This window comes from Charadrius vociferus, unplaced genomic scaffold (assembly GCF_000708025.1).
Source record: "Charadrius vociferus isolate BGI_N301 unplaced genomic scaffold, ASM70802v2 scaffold179, whole genome shotgun sequence".
NCBI classification, from domain to species: domain Eukaryota; kingdom Metazoa; phylum Chordata; class Aves; order Charadriiformes; family Charadriidae; genus Charadrius; species Charadrius vociferus.
Window position 1 is genome coordinate 398,650 of NW_009650072.1, and position 16,975 is coordinate 415,624.

General features: G+C 43.3%; 1 protein-coding gene across 3 annotated transcripts in view; it reads left to right on the top strand.

Moving 5' to 3' along the window:
* The window catches only part of BRSK2 (BR serine/threonine kinase 2), a 330,924-nt gene that overhangs the window by 232,606 nt on the left and 81,343 nt on the right, over positions 1–16,975 (top strand). For all 3 annotated transcript variants that reach the window (XM_009891984.1, XM_009891982.1, XM_009891983.1), the window contains exons 4-5: positions 3,000–3,140; positions 13,319–13,435. In XM_009891984.1, coding sequence (XP_009890286.1) covers positions 3,000–3,140; positions 13,319–13,435 — 258 coding nt within the window. The remainder of the gene's footprint in view (positions 1–2,999; positions 3,141–13,318; positions 13,436–16,975) is intronic.

The following is a 16,975-nucleotide window of genomic DNA, read 5'->3' on the forward strand; positions in this document are numbered from 1 at the left end:
TGGTTTGAGGTAAAACAGAACCGATTTTCTCTTCAATAATTTTACTTTTCAGCTAAGACTCTTCTAAGTAACTGAACTCTGAAATTCACAGTATATTTTTCTGACACTGTCTGCTCTCAGAGTGATAAGACCTAATTGTTTAGAATTTATGCCAAGGAATGGTATGCAGAGAGGCTCTTGCTTATACTTATTGCTGTAATACCCAAGGCCAGCTAACTTTGTTATTTGCCCCGTTGGAGGGTTGGAAGTGGAAAAGCGTAGAGGGGAGGAACAGACAGGACAGGCGACCCAAAACTGACCCACAGGGTATTCCACCCCATCTGCCTCATGCTCAGTATAGAAGCTGAGGGATCAAAGGGTCAGCCCTCTTTCTTCAATGGCCGGCGTCTGAGGCAGACTCTGTCTGTTTGTCTGTCTTTGATACCGATCTGTGCATTCCTGAATCCAGATCCAGAATCTAGTTCCCATCCATCACTGAGTACAGTCTGGGACTTTCCCAGTGCCAGCCAGTGACATGACTGTCATCCTGGAAGCTTGATATAGTTTTGTATATATTGTGTGTATTTCATTGTTTTCTTTTTGTTATTTTATTATTATTTTCATTAGTTTAGTTTCTTTTTTAAACTCGTAAGTTTCTTTTCTCTCTCATTCTTCTCTCCCTGAAGGGAGATGGTCTCCCTTCTCTGAAGGGGCAAGAAGTAAAAGAGAGCATCTGTTGTTCATTTCAGTGGCCAGTCCAGCCCAAACCATGACAAATGTCTTGCTCAAAAAATGTAATGCAGATAAACGGTGGTCTCCACATTACCAAGGTGTACTCAGTAGACAGTCTGGTAATGGCATCTTTGCTTCTTGGAAAGAAGATAACCCACATATTCCAAATGTTATTTTCAAGTCAATAGTTTTCTCTTTTTTACTCATTTTAATGGAAAAAAAAAAAAAAGAAGTCAGTATTACTATATTTCTTGTAACTGTTTCTGTTTTGATAAAAATTGCAGAAAATACCATTTTAATTCCCTAAAGTTTAGAATTTCATTTTGTTGGCCACTTTTTTGTGCTTTTGTACTACTTACTTAGCTGGCAAGACAATATTAATGTCTGTCTCTTACTGCATTCTCTGCTGCATTACTGTAAGGCACGGAAATGCTTTCTCCTTGTGCTGGCTGGGAGCTGACACGTGGAAGTCACACAGGAGCTGATGATGGACCAGGAGCTCAGGTCTCACTTTTGCAACTTCAGGGCTAATGCTGTTATCATTAAGCCAATTTTACTTTCCTCAGAACAGCTTTTACTCCTTTTACTGTTCCAGCTTTTTGGAAACATTGAAAACAGGAATAATAAAGTCCCTAGATTTATCATAATATTTTCTTTCCATTTCAAATTTAGAAATTTCCTCTGAGATTATGCTGCTTGAGGTACATAGAAGATAGTGTGCTGGATTAATTATTTTCATTGTTCACTCAAATTTGAAGAGTTTGATTAATACTGGTAATAAAACTAGCTTGCTGTAAAGCAAAGCATTGATATGGGGATCATACTGCTCATACAGTTCAGCATGTTCCACTGTGCTGTTGGGAGGAGAGGACAGAGAAGTACACTCAAAATTTGGAAAAATATCTAATTCTTCTTTGCAAGTTTTCTGGTGATGTCTGTCAAACAAACTGCTAAAGATTTGAATGCCCTGTTCACCCTTGCATTGTTGCTGTACACAAACCACCCTTCCCATCACATGCCTTGCCGTGCAACCCTGAAAGTCACTTCAAAGGAGTTAGGCAGTAAGGGAGGAGTACAGGTTTCTGCCTCTCTTACAGGGTTTAAACCGGCTAACAGAGGCAAAGAACAAAAGTGATTTTTCAGTAATAATAATAATAATCTGTTGTTTATACTTGTAATTTCAGATTCTGAAGAAATAATCTTACTGCATAATTTCTTCATTCTGTATTAGAATTGTATGCACTGGGCTAACAAGCAAGGAGACAGTAGAGCACAAAATCACAACAGAAATGAAGAAAGTCCATGGAGGTTTCAAGTGATCCTCTTGCCAATAGAAGTCTATTTCTTAGTCCATATTATATCTGGTTTATCTTTAAATGGTTCAGTTGATGGCGTTCCTGCCACTTCCATGGGGAAGCTATTTCATTCCGACTGTTAGGCAACATTTCCAGAGATTTATACTAAATTTTCCTCTGCTTGGCTGCCTTTCATTACCCCTACTTAAAACAACAAGACAGTCCATCCATGGCAAGTCCTTTCCTTCCAAAAGATTTCACTCTTCTCTCTATGACTGCCAGGATTGCTATGTGAGGTCTGGGGTTTCCTCTCTTGCTCCTAGGTCCCTGTTGTGCCACATTTGTTCACTCACTGCCACATTTTTCATGTTTGAATTGCAAGGGAGGGCAGCTACTCCAGCACATCACTGCTGTTCAGCAGCAAAAGCTGAAGCCCTTACGTAGGCTGCACACATGTTCTTTTTATCTTTTTTCATAATTTAAACTATTCACCTTTTTTTTTTTTTCCTTAATTCCCTCCAGTTTGTTGACATCTGTCTGGTTCTCAGGTGTCCAAGACAGAACAGTATATGAGTGCAGCTTTGCCACAGCTGTTTTATGGAGGAACTGTCAGCTTGGTTGAGGGACCTGAGGCTTTCTAGTACAGAGTCTCACTCCACAGTAGCTTTAAGAGCAGCTGTGAAAGCTTATACCTGATTATTCTCTTCCCCCCCCGCCCCCCTCCCCCGGTCTTTTGAGTAATTTTGGCTTCCAGATTATCTCTTATTATTATATTGAATACTGAATCCAACAGTGGTGTGTCTGAAGTTTGCAGAACTCCTGTTAAAAATATTAATCGCTCCTGATTTCAAAATTCTGATTCTCTTCCACTGTTCTTTTCAGAAGTGTTCTCCTTGACCGTGTGTAAATAGAGGTGTTCGTATGTAACTGCGTGTGTGTGAGGAAGTTGGTATGATAATGTGCTTACAAAATCCTGGCATTGTTATTTTCTAGGTATTTGGTGCTAGAACACGTGTCAGGTGGGGAGCTCTTCGACTATCTCGTAAAAAAAGGAAGATTGACACCAAAAGAAGCCAGGAAGTTCTTCCGACAAATCATCTCTGCTTTAGACTTCTGCCATAGTCATTCAATATGGTAAGTGCAACCATTTCCAACGGGAGTTACCTGTTACATAAAAGCACAGAACAAAGGGATCTTATTTCTTGGTACTTTTACTTACTGTTAGGTAACTGATGTTGTAAAGCTCTAAAAGCATTGTGTAAAGTGCTGACGTATTTTTTAATTCTTGGCTGTCTATGAGACATTGCGCCAGTCACAGATAGACTTTTCATGGAGATTGTCCATCATTTCTTGCTGGATGAGAATTTATTCACAGGGAATGCTTTAACCAGGAAAACCAAAACCACCAAGGAAGAGCAGTTTAATTTCCATTAGCATTTGCTAATAATGAAGTGTTACATACACTATATCAAAATGAATCCCTGAAGAAACTTGGGAAAGTTACAAATACAGCAAAGTCATTTTATGGCTTCCTTCAGTTTTTGGAAACCTGCTGGCATTTGGCAACCTTCACGGAGTCCCTTCTGGGTATTTGAGTCACTGTTCCCTTTAATTTCCTTTCCAGTAGGGAAGAATTTTCTTGATCTAACTGCTATTGATACTCACTAACTCCATTATATGATTTAACCATCAAGTGTGGTTTAACCTGGGCTTTCAGGTGATGTTTTAAATTGGACCAGTTTCTCCTTCATCTTCAGAAAGTTTAGGCGATTTAAATTATACTGAAATCAAGCTGTTATAATCAGGCTGAGCACAGAATTTCTGTACAGCTGCTGACCTATAACTACCTGCTTATTTCTCAGAAATGCATCTCCTTGCAGTTAGATTGGCTGGGGGAGACCATTTACATTATGTCTGCCTGGCTGCTTCTGCGTAGCCACAGACAGCTGAAGATCCCCCCCTCCAGGAGGCCAAGGGCCGCTGATAGATACTGCAGTAGTTGGATTTGCACAATCACTGTGTGGTTACTTCTCAGTAACTGTACAGTGATTTTCTGTACCCCCAGTTTTGTGTTGAGAACTCGCAAACCAGACATCCATGGCATAAATGGCCACAGCAAAAAAGAATGCCTAAGTATTTAACTTGCCCTTCTAGCCCCCTCCCTCTACATCTCTGACTCATTTCAACAGGAAATATTAATCTGAAAAAGAGCATATTTCTAATACATGGAAAGGGAAATGAGAGCCTTTTTGAGGATATATTAAGAACACTATACTGTTAGCAGGAGAGGCAGTTCAAAGTGGTGGATCAGGGTGAGAAGATCCTGAGGACAATGCCTACCTGGCACAGGCAGGGTTACAATAGTCAGAGAAATTCTGAGAGTAGCCGAGAGCCGATTGCAGGCCCTAACTAGAGGATCTAAGTTTTCTCTGTTGGCAGAGACTTCTGACAAATTTTATTCTGCAAATTTCACGATTTTTCCTTCCTGCTAAACAACTGGTTTGAGTGATCGTGATCTTCTTACAATCAGCATAATCCTTGGTAGGTTGTAGAGCTGTTATTTTTTAGGTACACTGGGCAGTGTAACCACTGGTGGATTGCATACATACATGTTTCTGTTCCCTACTTGGCTTAACACTTAGAGACCTGATCCAAGAAGACTCAAAAATGTTTAAGTACAACTGAAGAGAAATTATTTACTCTTCCAAATGAGTATTCCAGAGAAATATGAATCTCCGTTGGGATAGAAGTTTCTATGAAAGCATGCATATAAACACATACATACTGGTCCTTTGGGCTTGTGATGGATACCTCTTGATATGGAAGACTTTAATAAACTGAGGATCATGGTGACACTGTCAGACAGACGAGCACCTCTGCAGGTTTAACGATATGTGGAATTTCCAAGGCAGAGTGCATGTCTCTCTTGAGGAATCCATTTTCCTCTGTTAAACATATTGGATTGTGGGCAGTAGTCTTATTTAGAAGTAAATCCCCTGTCTCCTTGCCAACTCCCACTCAACTAGCATCTAGTGCTGAATAAGTTAACAGTAAATCATAAGATCTCCCTCCCTCCAAGTCACTCTGAGATTTGTGTGGTTTGTGGTATATTAGACACTGTGTTGTATTCTGGACAGTTATCATTAAACCCTTTTTGAAAATCAGAGCATGCATAAATATATGTGTGTGCGCGTGTGTGAGTATAAAAGTTAATGTGCTTTCCTAAGCAATGAAGCCTGACCTTGTCCTGTCGTGGGGCAGTGAAATGACAAATCATCTCATCAACCAGGTTATCCAGTTATGACCACTTTGAAAAATGAAGGCTTCTGCTTTGGTTAATGACTAAATGTGGGAGAATAGATTGATAGCCTGGTGTCCCCAGCCCCGTATCATTGTCCCATCTTCTTCCTGTACCTCCCAAGACACTGTGAAATATCGGTGGCTTACTTTCACAGCAGTATGTAACCTCATTCAGCTTTCACTGCTCAAAATGTATTGATGCACCAGGATTCCCGGATCAAAGAATCAGAAAGGATTCCCCAATCCTGCCGTCAGTAAAAGGCTTCTGCTGCTACTGTGTGGAGACATCACTTGCGTCTGAGAGGTGTTTTCAAACAAGCAGCTCAGACAAAGAAGCAGAATAGGCTTAGAGCTTGACTCTGGTTGTGAGTTTTTTTAAAGAAGTATGAGCTTTCTGTTCTTATTTGATGGAAACAGTAGGGGAAGATTTGGTGTACCTCACTCTGAGTTGCGGTCACTTAAGGGGTTTTGTGGTACAGGTTGGCCATGGGGGAAAGCTTGCACTGTAGGGTTCTTTAAGGACTTTTCCATGTACACCGTGCCATTCTAGGAACCCACAGGCAATCATGGGTGCGAACAGACAGCACCATGCAGAGGTATAATATGGGATCCTGCAAACAGTGTATCTGTGTTACCTTGCTCTTTTGCCTGAGCTGACAAACGGAGCTGTTAGCTCAGTGATGCAGCATTATTGCTTCTGCTTCCAGCTCTTCCTCTGTGCTAGCTCCGAGGGCTCTGCACCACGCTGCAGTGCCCAGAGCAGACACGCTCAGCAGTGGTGCAAGAAATGGCAGAGGAACCTGGCGTTCCTCGGACATCAGTGTAAGACCATCCTAGCCTAGGAATTTTTCTTTTGATATAACTGATGGGTTTTTTTCCTAAGCTATCATTCACCTAGTGCTGGGTGTCTGCTCTCCTAAATTCAGGGCCTTTAAGATATCTCTGCTGGGTGCCCCAAATCAATAGTCCCTTTTGAATATCCTGCCTCTGTACCGCTCTCAGCTACTTCAGTGCCAGCTATATTTTCTGTCGGAAACGATGTAGGAGCACGTCTCGGGGTAGGTTGCAAATCCTTGCTTTCCCCAGGAAGCGTCTCCTTTATCTCTAGCGAGGGGATGCTGCAGCGCCCACGGAGGGTGGGAGCCGGGCGAGGAGAGCTGGCGGGCGCCTCATTGGCTGGCTGTGACATCACCGGCAGGAGCTGGGATTGGCGGCGTGCGTATTTTGTGTGTGTGTTGGGTTTTTCGCTTTGGTCAAGCTCATATTTGGTGTCTGTATCTCACGAGCTGACAAATAAAAATATGATTACAGAAAATGCCCCGTGGCAAACCTTATTATGGCTTCAGAGATAACAGATAATGCCAATTACTGCACAGGGCAGTGGTGACATTGAGAGGAAATCCCCTGCGGTAATGAGCAGCAAGATGATTATTTCACTTTATTTTTATTTTGGTTGGGTTTCATTTTGTGTTTTTCTCCCGAGCATGCACAAGAGGGGGTTAAGGCAGGTTCTTTATGAATATTGATAAATGACAATTATGAGGGCCCTTTCTCCTTTCATTGCCTGGGGCTGTGCCTGCTTGAGTAGAGGCAGGGCTCTTGCTGAAGTGTGTCTGTGTGTGCATGCGTAGGCATGGGGGTGTGTGACTTAGAGGGCTGAGGCAATGAATAAGAGCTTTGTTTGACTTTGCCTTGTGTTCTTCCCGTCAGTGCGGGCGGGGGGAAAGGCTCCTTATAAAATAACACTTCAAGATTTCACAGCAGTAGTGCCAAAATCTCTGGTATATTCCTGCAGGCAGGAGCTGCAGAGCACTGTCAGTAAAGAAAGCACGCTTTTAGGGAGATGTCTGGGGTGTCTTAGAGAAACAGAGAAAGCTGAAGAATGCCATGTACCATGTTCTCTCAGATAGTACCACCCCCCTGGTGACTCCTGCTCTGTCTTGCTTCATTTATAAGGAGCACGCTACAGCGTTCTGCAGGGATAGTCTGTCGAACACTTAAGGCTGCAGCAGCTGGACAGTTTGAAATCATGACTCAAGGCCTCCAAATGTGAAACTAGTCTAGAAATTGTGGAATTTAATAAGGTTGGTTTCTGGGTTGGTTTTTTTCAGGTCCTTGAGTCTTTAGATTTTCAAGTTTTCTTTCAGGCCATCAGAAGTGAGGAAGGTAGCTTTTTCCCCTGTTGAGAGCTGAGATTCACCAATCATTGCCTGAACCCAGAAGTTTCAGATCTGTGATTGAGACTCACTCTAAAACACTCTAAACTTTTCGAATTTCCCTTGTAAAGAGAACCAGAGGAAACCCATCAAGTGCAGCAGCTGCAATGCCAAAGGCAAAGTTACCAGCTCAGCTAAAGTCAGAGGACATGTATTTTTGTAAGTTTATTTCTTTATATAAGCCACTGGAAGCTCACAAATGGCATAGTCTTATTGTCAGTGTAACCAGGTAACATTCTTTGGCAAGTACAGCAGTGGTGATCAGACCTGACAGTCTGTTCTGGCTTTGAAATATGTGAATATATATTTTGAGGCAAGGTTGGTAGGGAGGAGCAATATATTTTAATAGATAAACGGAAATAATTGTTGAAAAGCCTTGCATACAAGCCCTTCTCCAGGTCTCCTGGTATGTTTATAAATGTTGTCCTTTTGACTAGCTATAACTACATTTATTTGTTCTGCAGAATTCTCTGAAAACTTACTAAATTTGAGCATAGCAACCGTGGCTCTAAACAAAGATTCTTCTGTAGGTAGATACAAGTTACATGTTCAGATCTGATTTGCAGAAGCAAGAGAAAATAAGATAAAAGGCTTTTTCTGCTCAAGAAAATTAAGAATATTGCTTCTCATACTATTAATTATTACTGATAAATTATTTGCATCACATCAGACCCTTTTAAGAGGCGTGCTACAGAACAATTATTCTGTGGTCTGGCCCTTCTGGGAGTTTGGAGTCAGTAAGAAAAGCATTTGCAAAGTAGCCAACAATTTGATTAAGTACAAATGACCTGCAACTACTCCAATTAGGAGGTTTCTTGGGTTAGAAATCTGTGACCTACAATGAGTTGTCATAGAAACTGATACCAATGTTTCAGCTCAAAAATCACTTTAAAATAAGGGGTTAGTTCATCATCTCATGCAGGTGACATAGCTCCTTTGAATCCAAGATCTGGAGTCTGTCACTATACCAAAAATCTTCTGCCAACCCTGGGTGACAGGGAGAGAGTATTTTACTTGTCTTTTTTATGTATGCTGCAATTGCCTGCAGTACAGATATGGGGATATTCCCAGAGCAGGAGGATGGACTAGAAAGGCAATGGAGGGAGCTAGAGAAGCTGTCTGAAGCTGTCACTGGGAGCAACCAGAAAGCAGGCATGGCCAGTGTGTAAGTGGGAAGCTGGAACATGTTAATGCATATGTGTGCCTTTCATTTTCTATGTACTACCTCCAAGAACTGTGCCCATTTCCGTGGGACAATTTTTTCAGACCTCTCTCTGTATCCATCTTGTGCTGCAAGGAAATTGTAAAGCCTTTGTTGTAATCTGTAAAAGAGGGACATTGCGGGGAGCCTGGCAGTGTGTACCTCCCCTGCCACGGCTTGTTTCATGGCTCCCTTTCACTCACACGTTCTCCCTTCATAAGACTGCCATATGCAGGCTCCTGGAGCTAACTTCTTGCTCCATTGTCAACCAGAGCTGGTTGAGGAGCTCTGGGCAGTCCATGGCCACCTTGGATCAGGGTTACACTCACTTCTTCTTCAGTGCTGCATTTCTCTTTCATATTCTTTCTCAGCATATGCAGGGCCCAATAGGAGAGGTTGCTGTGTTTGTCACTAAAGAAGCTTCTTTCTTTTCTTCTGATTTTCCAGCTATGTGATAAAGCCCCTGCAGCTTTAGAGCCTTTAGAACAATGAAAGGGTAACAAGTCCTCTGTTCACCTGCAGAGAGAGGAGTTGATGCGGTCATATAAGACATGGAGAGCCAGAGAGATCAGCTGGAATGGGACCAAATTAAATGCATTTGCTCTGCAATGTTCCATTAATGCCAAGTAATTACCACATACAGTGGGATTTTTGTTTTGTTTTGTTTTGTTTCATTTTGGCACAAGAGAATTCTTTCCAAATATGAATGTATGAGGCTGTCCGGGCTGCTGGGCTCTTAGGTAAATTATAACAAGCCTTCCCTATTCCCATATGTTCCTCTCTTTTCCTTCTGCCATTTGAAAAGCTGGCAGTACAAAGATGGGAAATGCAAATGTGAAGAGGAAGTCTCATTCCCAGTGGCAGTGATGCTGGTTCTGCCACTCATGTGCAGACTCCTGGCCTGACTTCTATCCCCAGGGTGCTGCCTTGGCAAATTCAAAGTCGTCCAAAAATGGGTAGCAGAAAAATGTTCCAGCTAGAAGAAAATTTTCATTGGGGCATGAAATTCTCTTGTGGTTGAATGTGCAAGCACTGCCCGATCCCTGTGCAAGCACTGGCACCCTGATCTCTGAGAGGAGTTCTGCCACAATCCAAAAAAAATTACTCAGGTTGCCATGAAATTCCTATACTAACCTTCCATACTGCTCACTAGGGACTGTGTTGAAAGAGGGATGGAGAAGGGTCAGAGAGATGCAAAACTGCTGTATGACAGTTCTTGTATTTTAGGGCCTAGTCAGCAATAAATGTAACTATTCTCAACAGAGTCCACACTCTCCTCTCTGCTCAGTGGGCTATAGTGAAGAGCTGGTAATTTTCCTTGGTTTTATTTTGGTGAGTGTCTGGAGAAAAAAAAAAAAAAAAAAAGCTTTAAGGTCTATTGCTACTCTGGATTTCCTTTCACACATACTGTCCCAGTCCCGCAAATCCCCAGGTCCCAACTTAAGGCTTCCAAAATGCTCTCTGGGAGGTGGGTCAGGACCTCTGCCTAAAGACCGCCGTCATCCCCTGTAGGCTGATCATTCATGGAAAAGCATTGCACAGCACAGTGAGGTGAAGCTTACTCCACATTTGGAATGTGGATGGTGGCACCCCCTTTTTTCTCTCTCTCTTGCAGTGGCTCTCAAAAAAAAAAAAAAAATTATTTGCCACTTCATAGGAACCTCATTTTCCCACTTGATCCTCCCTAAAAAAACAGGCCTAAAACTGTCTGTATTGTGGATCCCAAGTGGGAGGACAGGATGAAATGGGGAGAAGGAGACTCCTTTCCAGCAGTGAATACTGTACTCATTCCCTTTCACTGCCTCTCAGCGGTCTGGGAGTGGGGCTGGTTCAAGGTTCACGTGCGTTCTGCTCCAGCCAGGGCCTGTGGCTGGTCTGCTAAGGCTGGTAGCTTTGAGGCACGGAAGAGGAGCATTTTTGCACTTCCTTTAGCTGCATTGTTTTCCTGAAATAACATGAAATGTTTTGTATGACTGTGCATCCAGGCTGGAGAAACACTTGAGGACGTCCTGTGCTTAGGTGATGCTGTGCCTTGATCATTCCTTCAAGTTCTCTTCTCTCTAAAAAAAATACACAATTTTAGGATAAGCAAAGAATTTCAATTTTTAGGTACAAAAGGCACATGTCAGCAATTGCGTGCTATAGACTGAACATGTATGGATGATATCAGCCAGTGCACAAACAGTGGAACATGCATGGGCAACAGCTTCTACACCGTGTATCTGTTCAGCAGTCAGCCAGGAGCAGTTGCCAAGACTGAAAAACAGCCATAGCCACTGGAAAACCAAGCAACGTAGAAGGACACGCACTCAGCTGGAGCTGTGGGGAGGTCTCTTGTTTCATAGCATCAAACAAGCATTGCTTGCTTTATAGGGAGCCACTACTTGCCGCTGAGCCCCAGTCCTCAGACAGGAGAACTTCAGTGCGTCTCCCCAGTCAAATGAGGTCTTCCCAGCACCCGGTTAATGAAACCAGTTGTAAGATGAGAACTATCCAGATGTCTGCTGAAGGAAAGATTATATCCCACAGTACTGTCTCATTAGTGTCCAGCTTTCCTAGCTTGCCTTAGGACTGTGGGCTCTTCACTCCATTTGACTGCTGGGGCTGGAGCATGTTCAGATTTGGCAGATGTTGACCATCTCTTGCCTTTGTCCAGGACTGCTGTCCTTGATGATGGCATTCAGGGGTTCTTTTCGTGGCCATTAGCTGGTCATTCACTGCCTCTGAAACATTTCCTTGTCACTCATCTCCTGCTTTTTAGTTATTATATGGCTAATAAGTCTTCTGTCTCTGGTTACCTCGAAACTTTGATTTCTATGAGAAAGATTTGGTAAAGCATCTTTTGCTTTGTCAGATGAAAATATGCACAAATCTGAATCATGCTGCTCCATTATCTAACAGATTGTTCGCCCATGGTTAACAAGGCCCACTTTAACATGCAGCATTCATCGTGTTAATAAAAGATTGGAGACCGATTGTTATGCTTTTTAAAAAGTGAGGGGGATGGAATCATAGGACTCAGTGATACAGTAAATGACCAGTACCTGCTTTGAATGTGTGCCATTTCGGAAGTCCCCTTTGGAAATATACGTTACACTCCCTGGGTGTCCTGTTACAGCGTGCTCTGGTTTTGCACAGAATTGACCTGCATTATTTACAAGTTGTCTCTAACTGATCATTCCAGACTTCTCTTCAGATCAGAGGAGATAATTTCCAAAACATTGTCATGCCTCTCATGTTTCTCTGATAGGGTAGAGACTGTCCTTCTTTACAGTGGTATAGAGGTAGAATTACACTTGCTTGCATGAGGAGTGCTAGAGGAATGTCTTAAAAACTGAAGAGGAAATGGCATGAAGATAAGGCTGCCTTCCATTATGTGTGTCACTGGACTAGACTGTCCTAACGCTGGTTCTTTTGCTGAGTTCAGTTTCTGCCCAGGGTAACTGGTTTTAGTGAATCATTGTGGCAAATGGCTGTTGTTTGCCTGACGCTCACGTGTGTTGTCGGCTGGCCGTTTCCCACAGGTTTGGGTTCTGACTGGGTACCGAAGCTGGCCGTTTTGCTTGCAAGGATTGAGCGCTCATATTTGGAGCTTTTATTAGCAGGACATCAAAGACTCATTTTGCCTACTCATAAGCAAAAATAAGAAAAGACCTTCATCTTTAGCCTGCCCTAAAGTGCTTCTCTCATCTCTGTGACTCTTTAAAAGTTGCAAATAAAAAAAATAAAAAAAAGCAAAGTCATCACAAATTTTGTGGAAGATTTTTGTCTTTGGATATAAAATCAAGTAAATGTAAGTTGTACAAAAGCACTTGAGTACTAAGAAGCAGATATGGGTACACAGTGGTGTTGGCTGTGGGTAATGGAGTTTAATAACTTAGTCAATATATGATACCTTTGATTTAAAGCAGGAGTTGCCATCCTGAAGATCATGACTGCCTGGCTCTTCCCGTGTTGCCAAATAATAAGAGAATCGAGCTTTGATGGAAAGGAGGGAATCCTCTTTCTTCCTTCCCAGTGCTGGCACCCTTAGTTACAGGCAGTGCTGGGTTGGAGGGATTTCTCCATCAGAGTTAATTACCCAAAATTATTCAAAGCCATATGCCTATGTAATCAACTCCTAATAGGGCCTTTTTGCAGTAGCATTTACACCAAGGATGTTTTCTCTAGATATCACTCATTTTGTTTCCTGTTGTTGACAGAATATATTGATGGTGTTGCCTCCTACCTTAAGGAGCTGGCATATGATGGAGTTTATCAGCCCTAAATCCAAGCTGAAATTCTCCTCCTACCTATTTCCCTCAGTCTCTCCCTCAGATTGTGTTGGTATCACTGGAAGTTGAAGATGTTCGTTTCCTGTCAGGGCAGTGCAGGCTCAAGCCTTGCATGCATCAGGAGTGGGCATTTGGGATATGGTCTCATGGATTGAAAGATTGAATCTTGGATATGTGTGTTCTGCTGCCTGGGACAGGAAAAAAAAAAATGAAATCAATTAAAATGTAATAGGTTGGATGATATGCTGGATACAGAACAAGTTTTGGAGTGGGAAAGCTGTTGTGGATAATTTAACTGACATTTTGATCCTCTCTTTACAGCCACAGGGACTTAAAACCAGAAAACCTACTGCTGGATGAAAAGAACAACATCCGGATAGCAGACTTCGGAATGGCATCACTGCAGGTTGGGGACAGCTTGTTAGAAACCAGTTGTGGGTGAGTGTCTCAGAACATATTGCAAAAATCAGTGATAGATTCCAGACATAAGAGTTGTCTATAGTAAGAGTTTCAATAAAGACCTGCAGCCTTGCACCATGCATTTTTATTTCCCAGCAAGATAATAAATTGGTATGATGCACGTAGTGTAGAAGATGGCTAAAAGAAGTTTTTTTAAGGTCATTACAGTGAAAAGCGGGCCTCTGTAGGTGTCACATATGGATACGAAAATCAAAGCTTTCAGGTTTGGATTCATCTGCATACGCTGGTGTGTGTTTGTTTTCACTGGCCGTATAATTTTGGGGAACTGAAAGCAGCAGTGTTGCCTGTTTTAAGAAGAGGCTTTAAAAATATTAGCGGGTGAAAAAAAAACTAATCTAGGGGTTCTGAAATGGAATTTGCATGTCCTGATTAGGCTGCCTTCTTGCAGCAATTCCTGTTCGCGCTCCACCCTGCTTCGTTACAGCTCACCTGCAGGATTGACAGGGAGGCAGCAGGGTCCTTTGCAATTACAAGCAGGGCATGAATGCAGATACAAAGCACACTGCTTGGATGAGTATTGCAGGGGAGATCTAAAAACATTTCCATGGCAATTCAGTTGCCAGCAAGAACTTTCTAGGAATTTCCAAGGGAGCCAGCAATTAAGCCCAACAGCTGAGCAAAGCCTGGGTCCCTGGCCTTGGGGCAGGAGGTGCTCTCTGGAGGCAATGCTGTCTCATCACCATCGCCTCTAGGGGCACAACTGGATCATGCCCCACACCCCCGCCGTAGCTATGGCTTGGTGCCGTGATGACGGTGCAGGGGGCTGCCGCAGAGAGCTGTGGCAAGGGCAGGCAGCAGCTGCATTGAGCTGCTGCAGCCTGGCACCACTACGCCAGCTTTTAGCTGTTTCTGCATTTGTTACAACAGCGAGCTCAGCAACTGGAGGTGCAGACAGTACCAGCAGATTTCCACCTCGTCACAGACCTACTCTTCCTGGCCTTTGGTAGTGTGAATCTGATGACTCCAGTCCAGCCCCATCCTCAGCTGGTTGCAGTCCGTGTTTTTTCAGTCTGTGCCCTAAGCCAAGGCAATTCGGGGTAGACGTGGAGTCATTGTGGTTCCCTGTACAGCCTAGCCACTGTGTCTCAGTCCTGAGCTGTACGGCTCTGCTTCCCAAGTCAGGAATAGCGGGTAGCAAAATTATTTGAAGTTCATGATGTGATTGAGTGGTGGTTGATGAGTACACTGAGACCCACCCATTCCTTCCTTGTCTATGCCAAGTCAAGATTTGACCTCTTAACAGCACAGATGAAAAGCAAGGAGCTGTGAGTCCCCACATCTGTTGCTTGCAGCTGCTTTCAAACCTCCCCTGTAGATTAGGAAACGAAGTTGTCCCTGCAGTTACCACAAAGCCTCTACACTCTTTAGATAAAATTTTCCCCCTTCTTTCCATGAAAAAAACAGTATAAAAACCAACCCAGTCTCACATTGCCCTGTAGGATTTTTCAAACTCCTTGGGAACTTCTCGGTAGGGTTCGTGTTCTTGTTAGCACTGGGCTCTGTCATCCAGGTCTAGAGTCTCAAAGGGAGACTTCCTTTCCGTAAGCGGTGCTGGAATTCAAACCTCCATGCTTCAAGCAGAGCCAGCCCCCACATTGTGACCTTAAAACGCGCTAATAAAGAAATCAATGGAACGGAAGAGACGCGCCTGTAATAAACAGAACACAGCAGCAACACTATGATCTCCTGCCTTGCAGATGCATTTTAAGTGTGGTGCCAATCACTAGGCCTCTGTGTGAGCTATTACACCACTTCATTAATTCTCCTGGCATGGAGCCCAGCATGGCTGATACTGGTGTCTTATGATCTCTCAGGTTTGGGGGTTGAAGGGAGGAAGGAAGGAAGGAATATATAACAATATGCCACACTATTCACAGGGAAAAGCAGTCAAGTTATGATTCCCTTTCCCTTGGAGCACACACAGTAACCAACCTCAGAGCTTTTCAAGGCAACAGTTTTACCTAGCCTTGTAGTTGGTACTTTCAGCCAGCATGAAAAGGAACAAAACACAGTGAATCATGGCTGAGATACTGAGCTTTAATGAGATGCTCCTCCGTGCACCCAGAAGTTAATTTCCAGAATGGTTTTATCTGTGCTGTGAACACTGATAATGAGATGAAACTGTAACATTTCCATTGACAGTCACGTAAGGAGTCTCCAGGTATTTCTGTCAATCAGAGCGGGAGGATCAGATGGGGTTGAGCTGTGTGATGCAGCTAACTTTGTCAGTACAGCAGAATGGTTAGAGTGCAGTCAAGAATTCTTTGCTGTCACGAATGAACTACTAAGTTTAGTCCAGAGTTTGGGTAGGCTTTAGGTCACCACAGAGCCTTGACTGGCCTCATGAGGATAAGCAGGCAGACTGAAGTATGCTGTATTGCATACCTCAGAGTCAGTGTTTTCTGGGAGCTACTCCTTCAATCTGCACAGTTTTCTGTAGCAGTGATGGCTACCTGCAGAAAACAATAAAAGTTCAATCCAGTTGTGTTTGTGTAGGAGAGGGAGGTAAGGGTGGACTGTTTCATTGACATAATTTGTCACTGACAGACTGCACATTGGGCCTTGATTGTAATGAATCCCCATTGCTGGAAGCGTATATTGCGCAAATCCTGCATATACACAGCACAGAGGAATAAGCTGTAGTTGTAAACATGTGTCTTTAGACCCTTGAGGGAAAGATGAGCTGTGTGTAGGGTCTGCAGGAATAACTCTGCTTGTGGAGAGACAGTCCTTGAAATGCCAAAGTAACACAGTGAGTCTCTGCATTCCTCCAGGAGCAGGGGAGGTCTGTGAGCAAACAGCAGACAAGGAAGGAAGCAGAAGATGTGGTAGGATGCTGCCTGTATTATTTTAGATCTCTTTGGCTCTCCCTCATCTTTACCCATCCAGGCGATGACATGCAGGGACACTCCCCTCTCTCTTTTCACAGCAGTTATTCCCAGCGTGCTGCCTCGCAGTGTTTCAGAATGGTAGATATTGTCCAATCCATCCTGAATTGTCACTAGGCAAGAAGAGTGAGTGCCTTATGGTTAAACCTCCGGACTGAGACTTGGGTGATCTGAGCTTGATTTCTGTCTCTGCTGAAGGCATTCAGGGCGGCCTTGGACAAGATGCATTACCTTTCTCTGCTTCTGTTCTCCATCTTAGCAAGTCATTGCAGTGCCCAAGTTGCTCTGAACATAAATTGCAGTCATTTCTATAGGAGTCTTGGAAAAGTAGGAAGGGTTGGGGAATTTTCTGGACCTTGTTCCCTTTTCTTGAGCTAAGAGGGCTTATGGCTAAAATGAAGGACTGAAAGAGGATCCTGTTGAGTTACAATTCTTGGGAGCTTATAAAGATCCTTGCTAATTCCCCATTGCTCCTTACAGAAGCCTGGCAAAGTAAATTTTTGTCATCTCTTCACTTTTTTTTCACTCATCACAGCTTCGAAACACCCGAGTCCTATTGGATGGAGATTGCTGGAAGCTGCCGGGAGATCGAGAAGCCACAGCAGTGCTA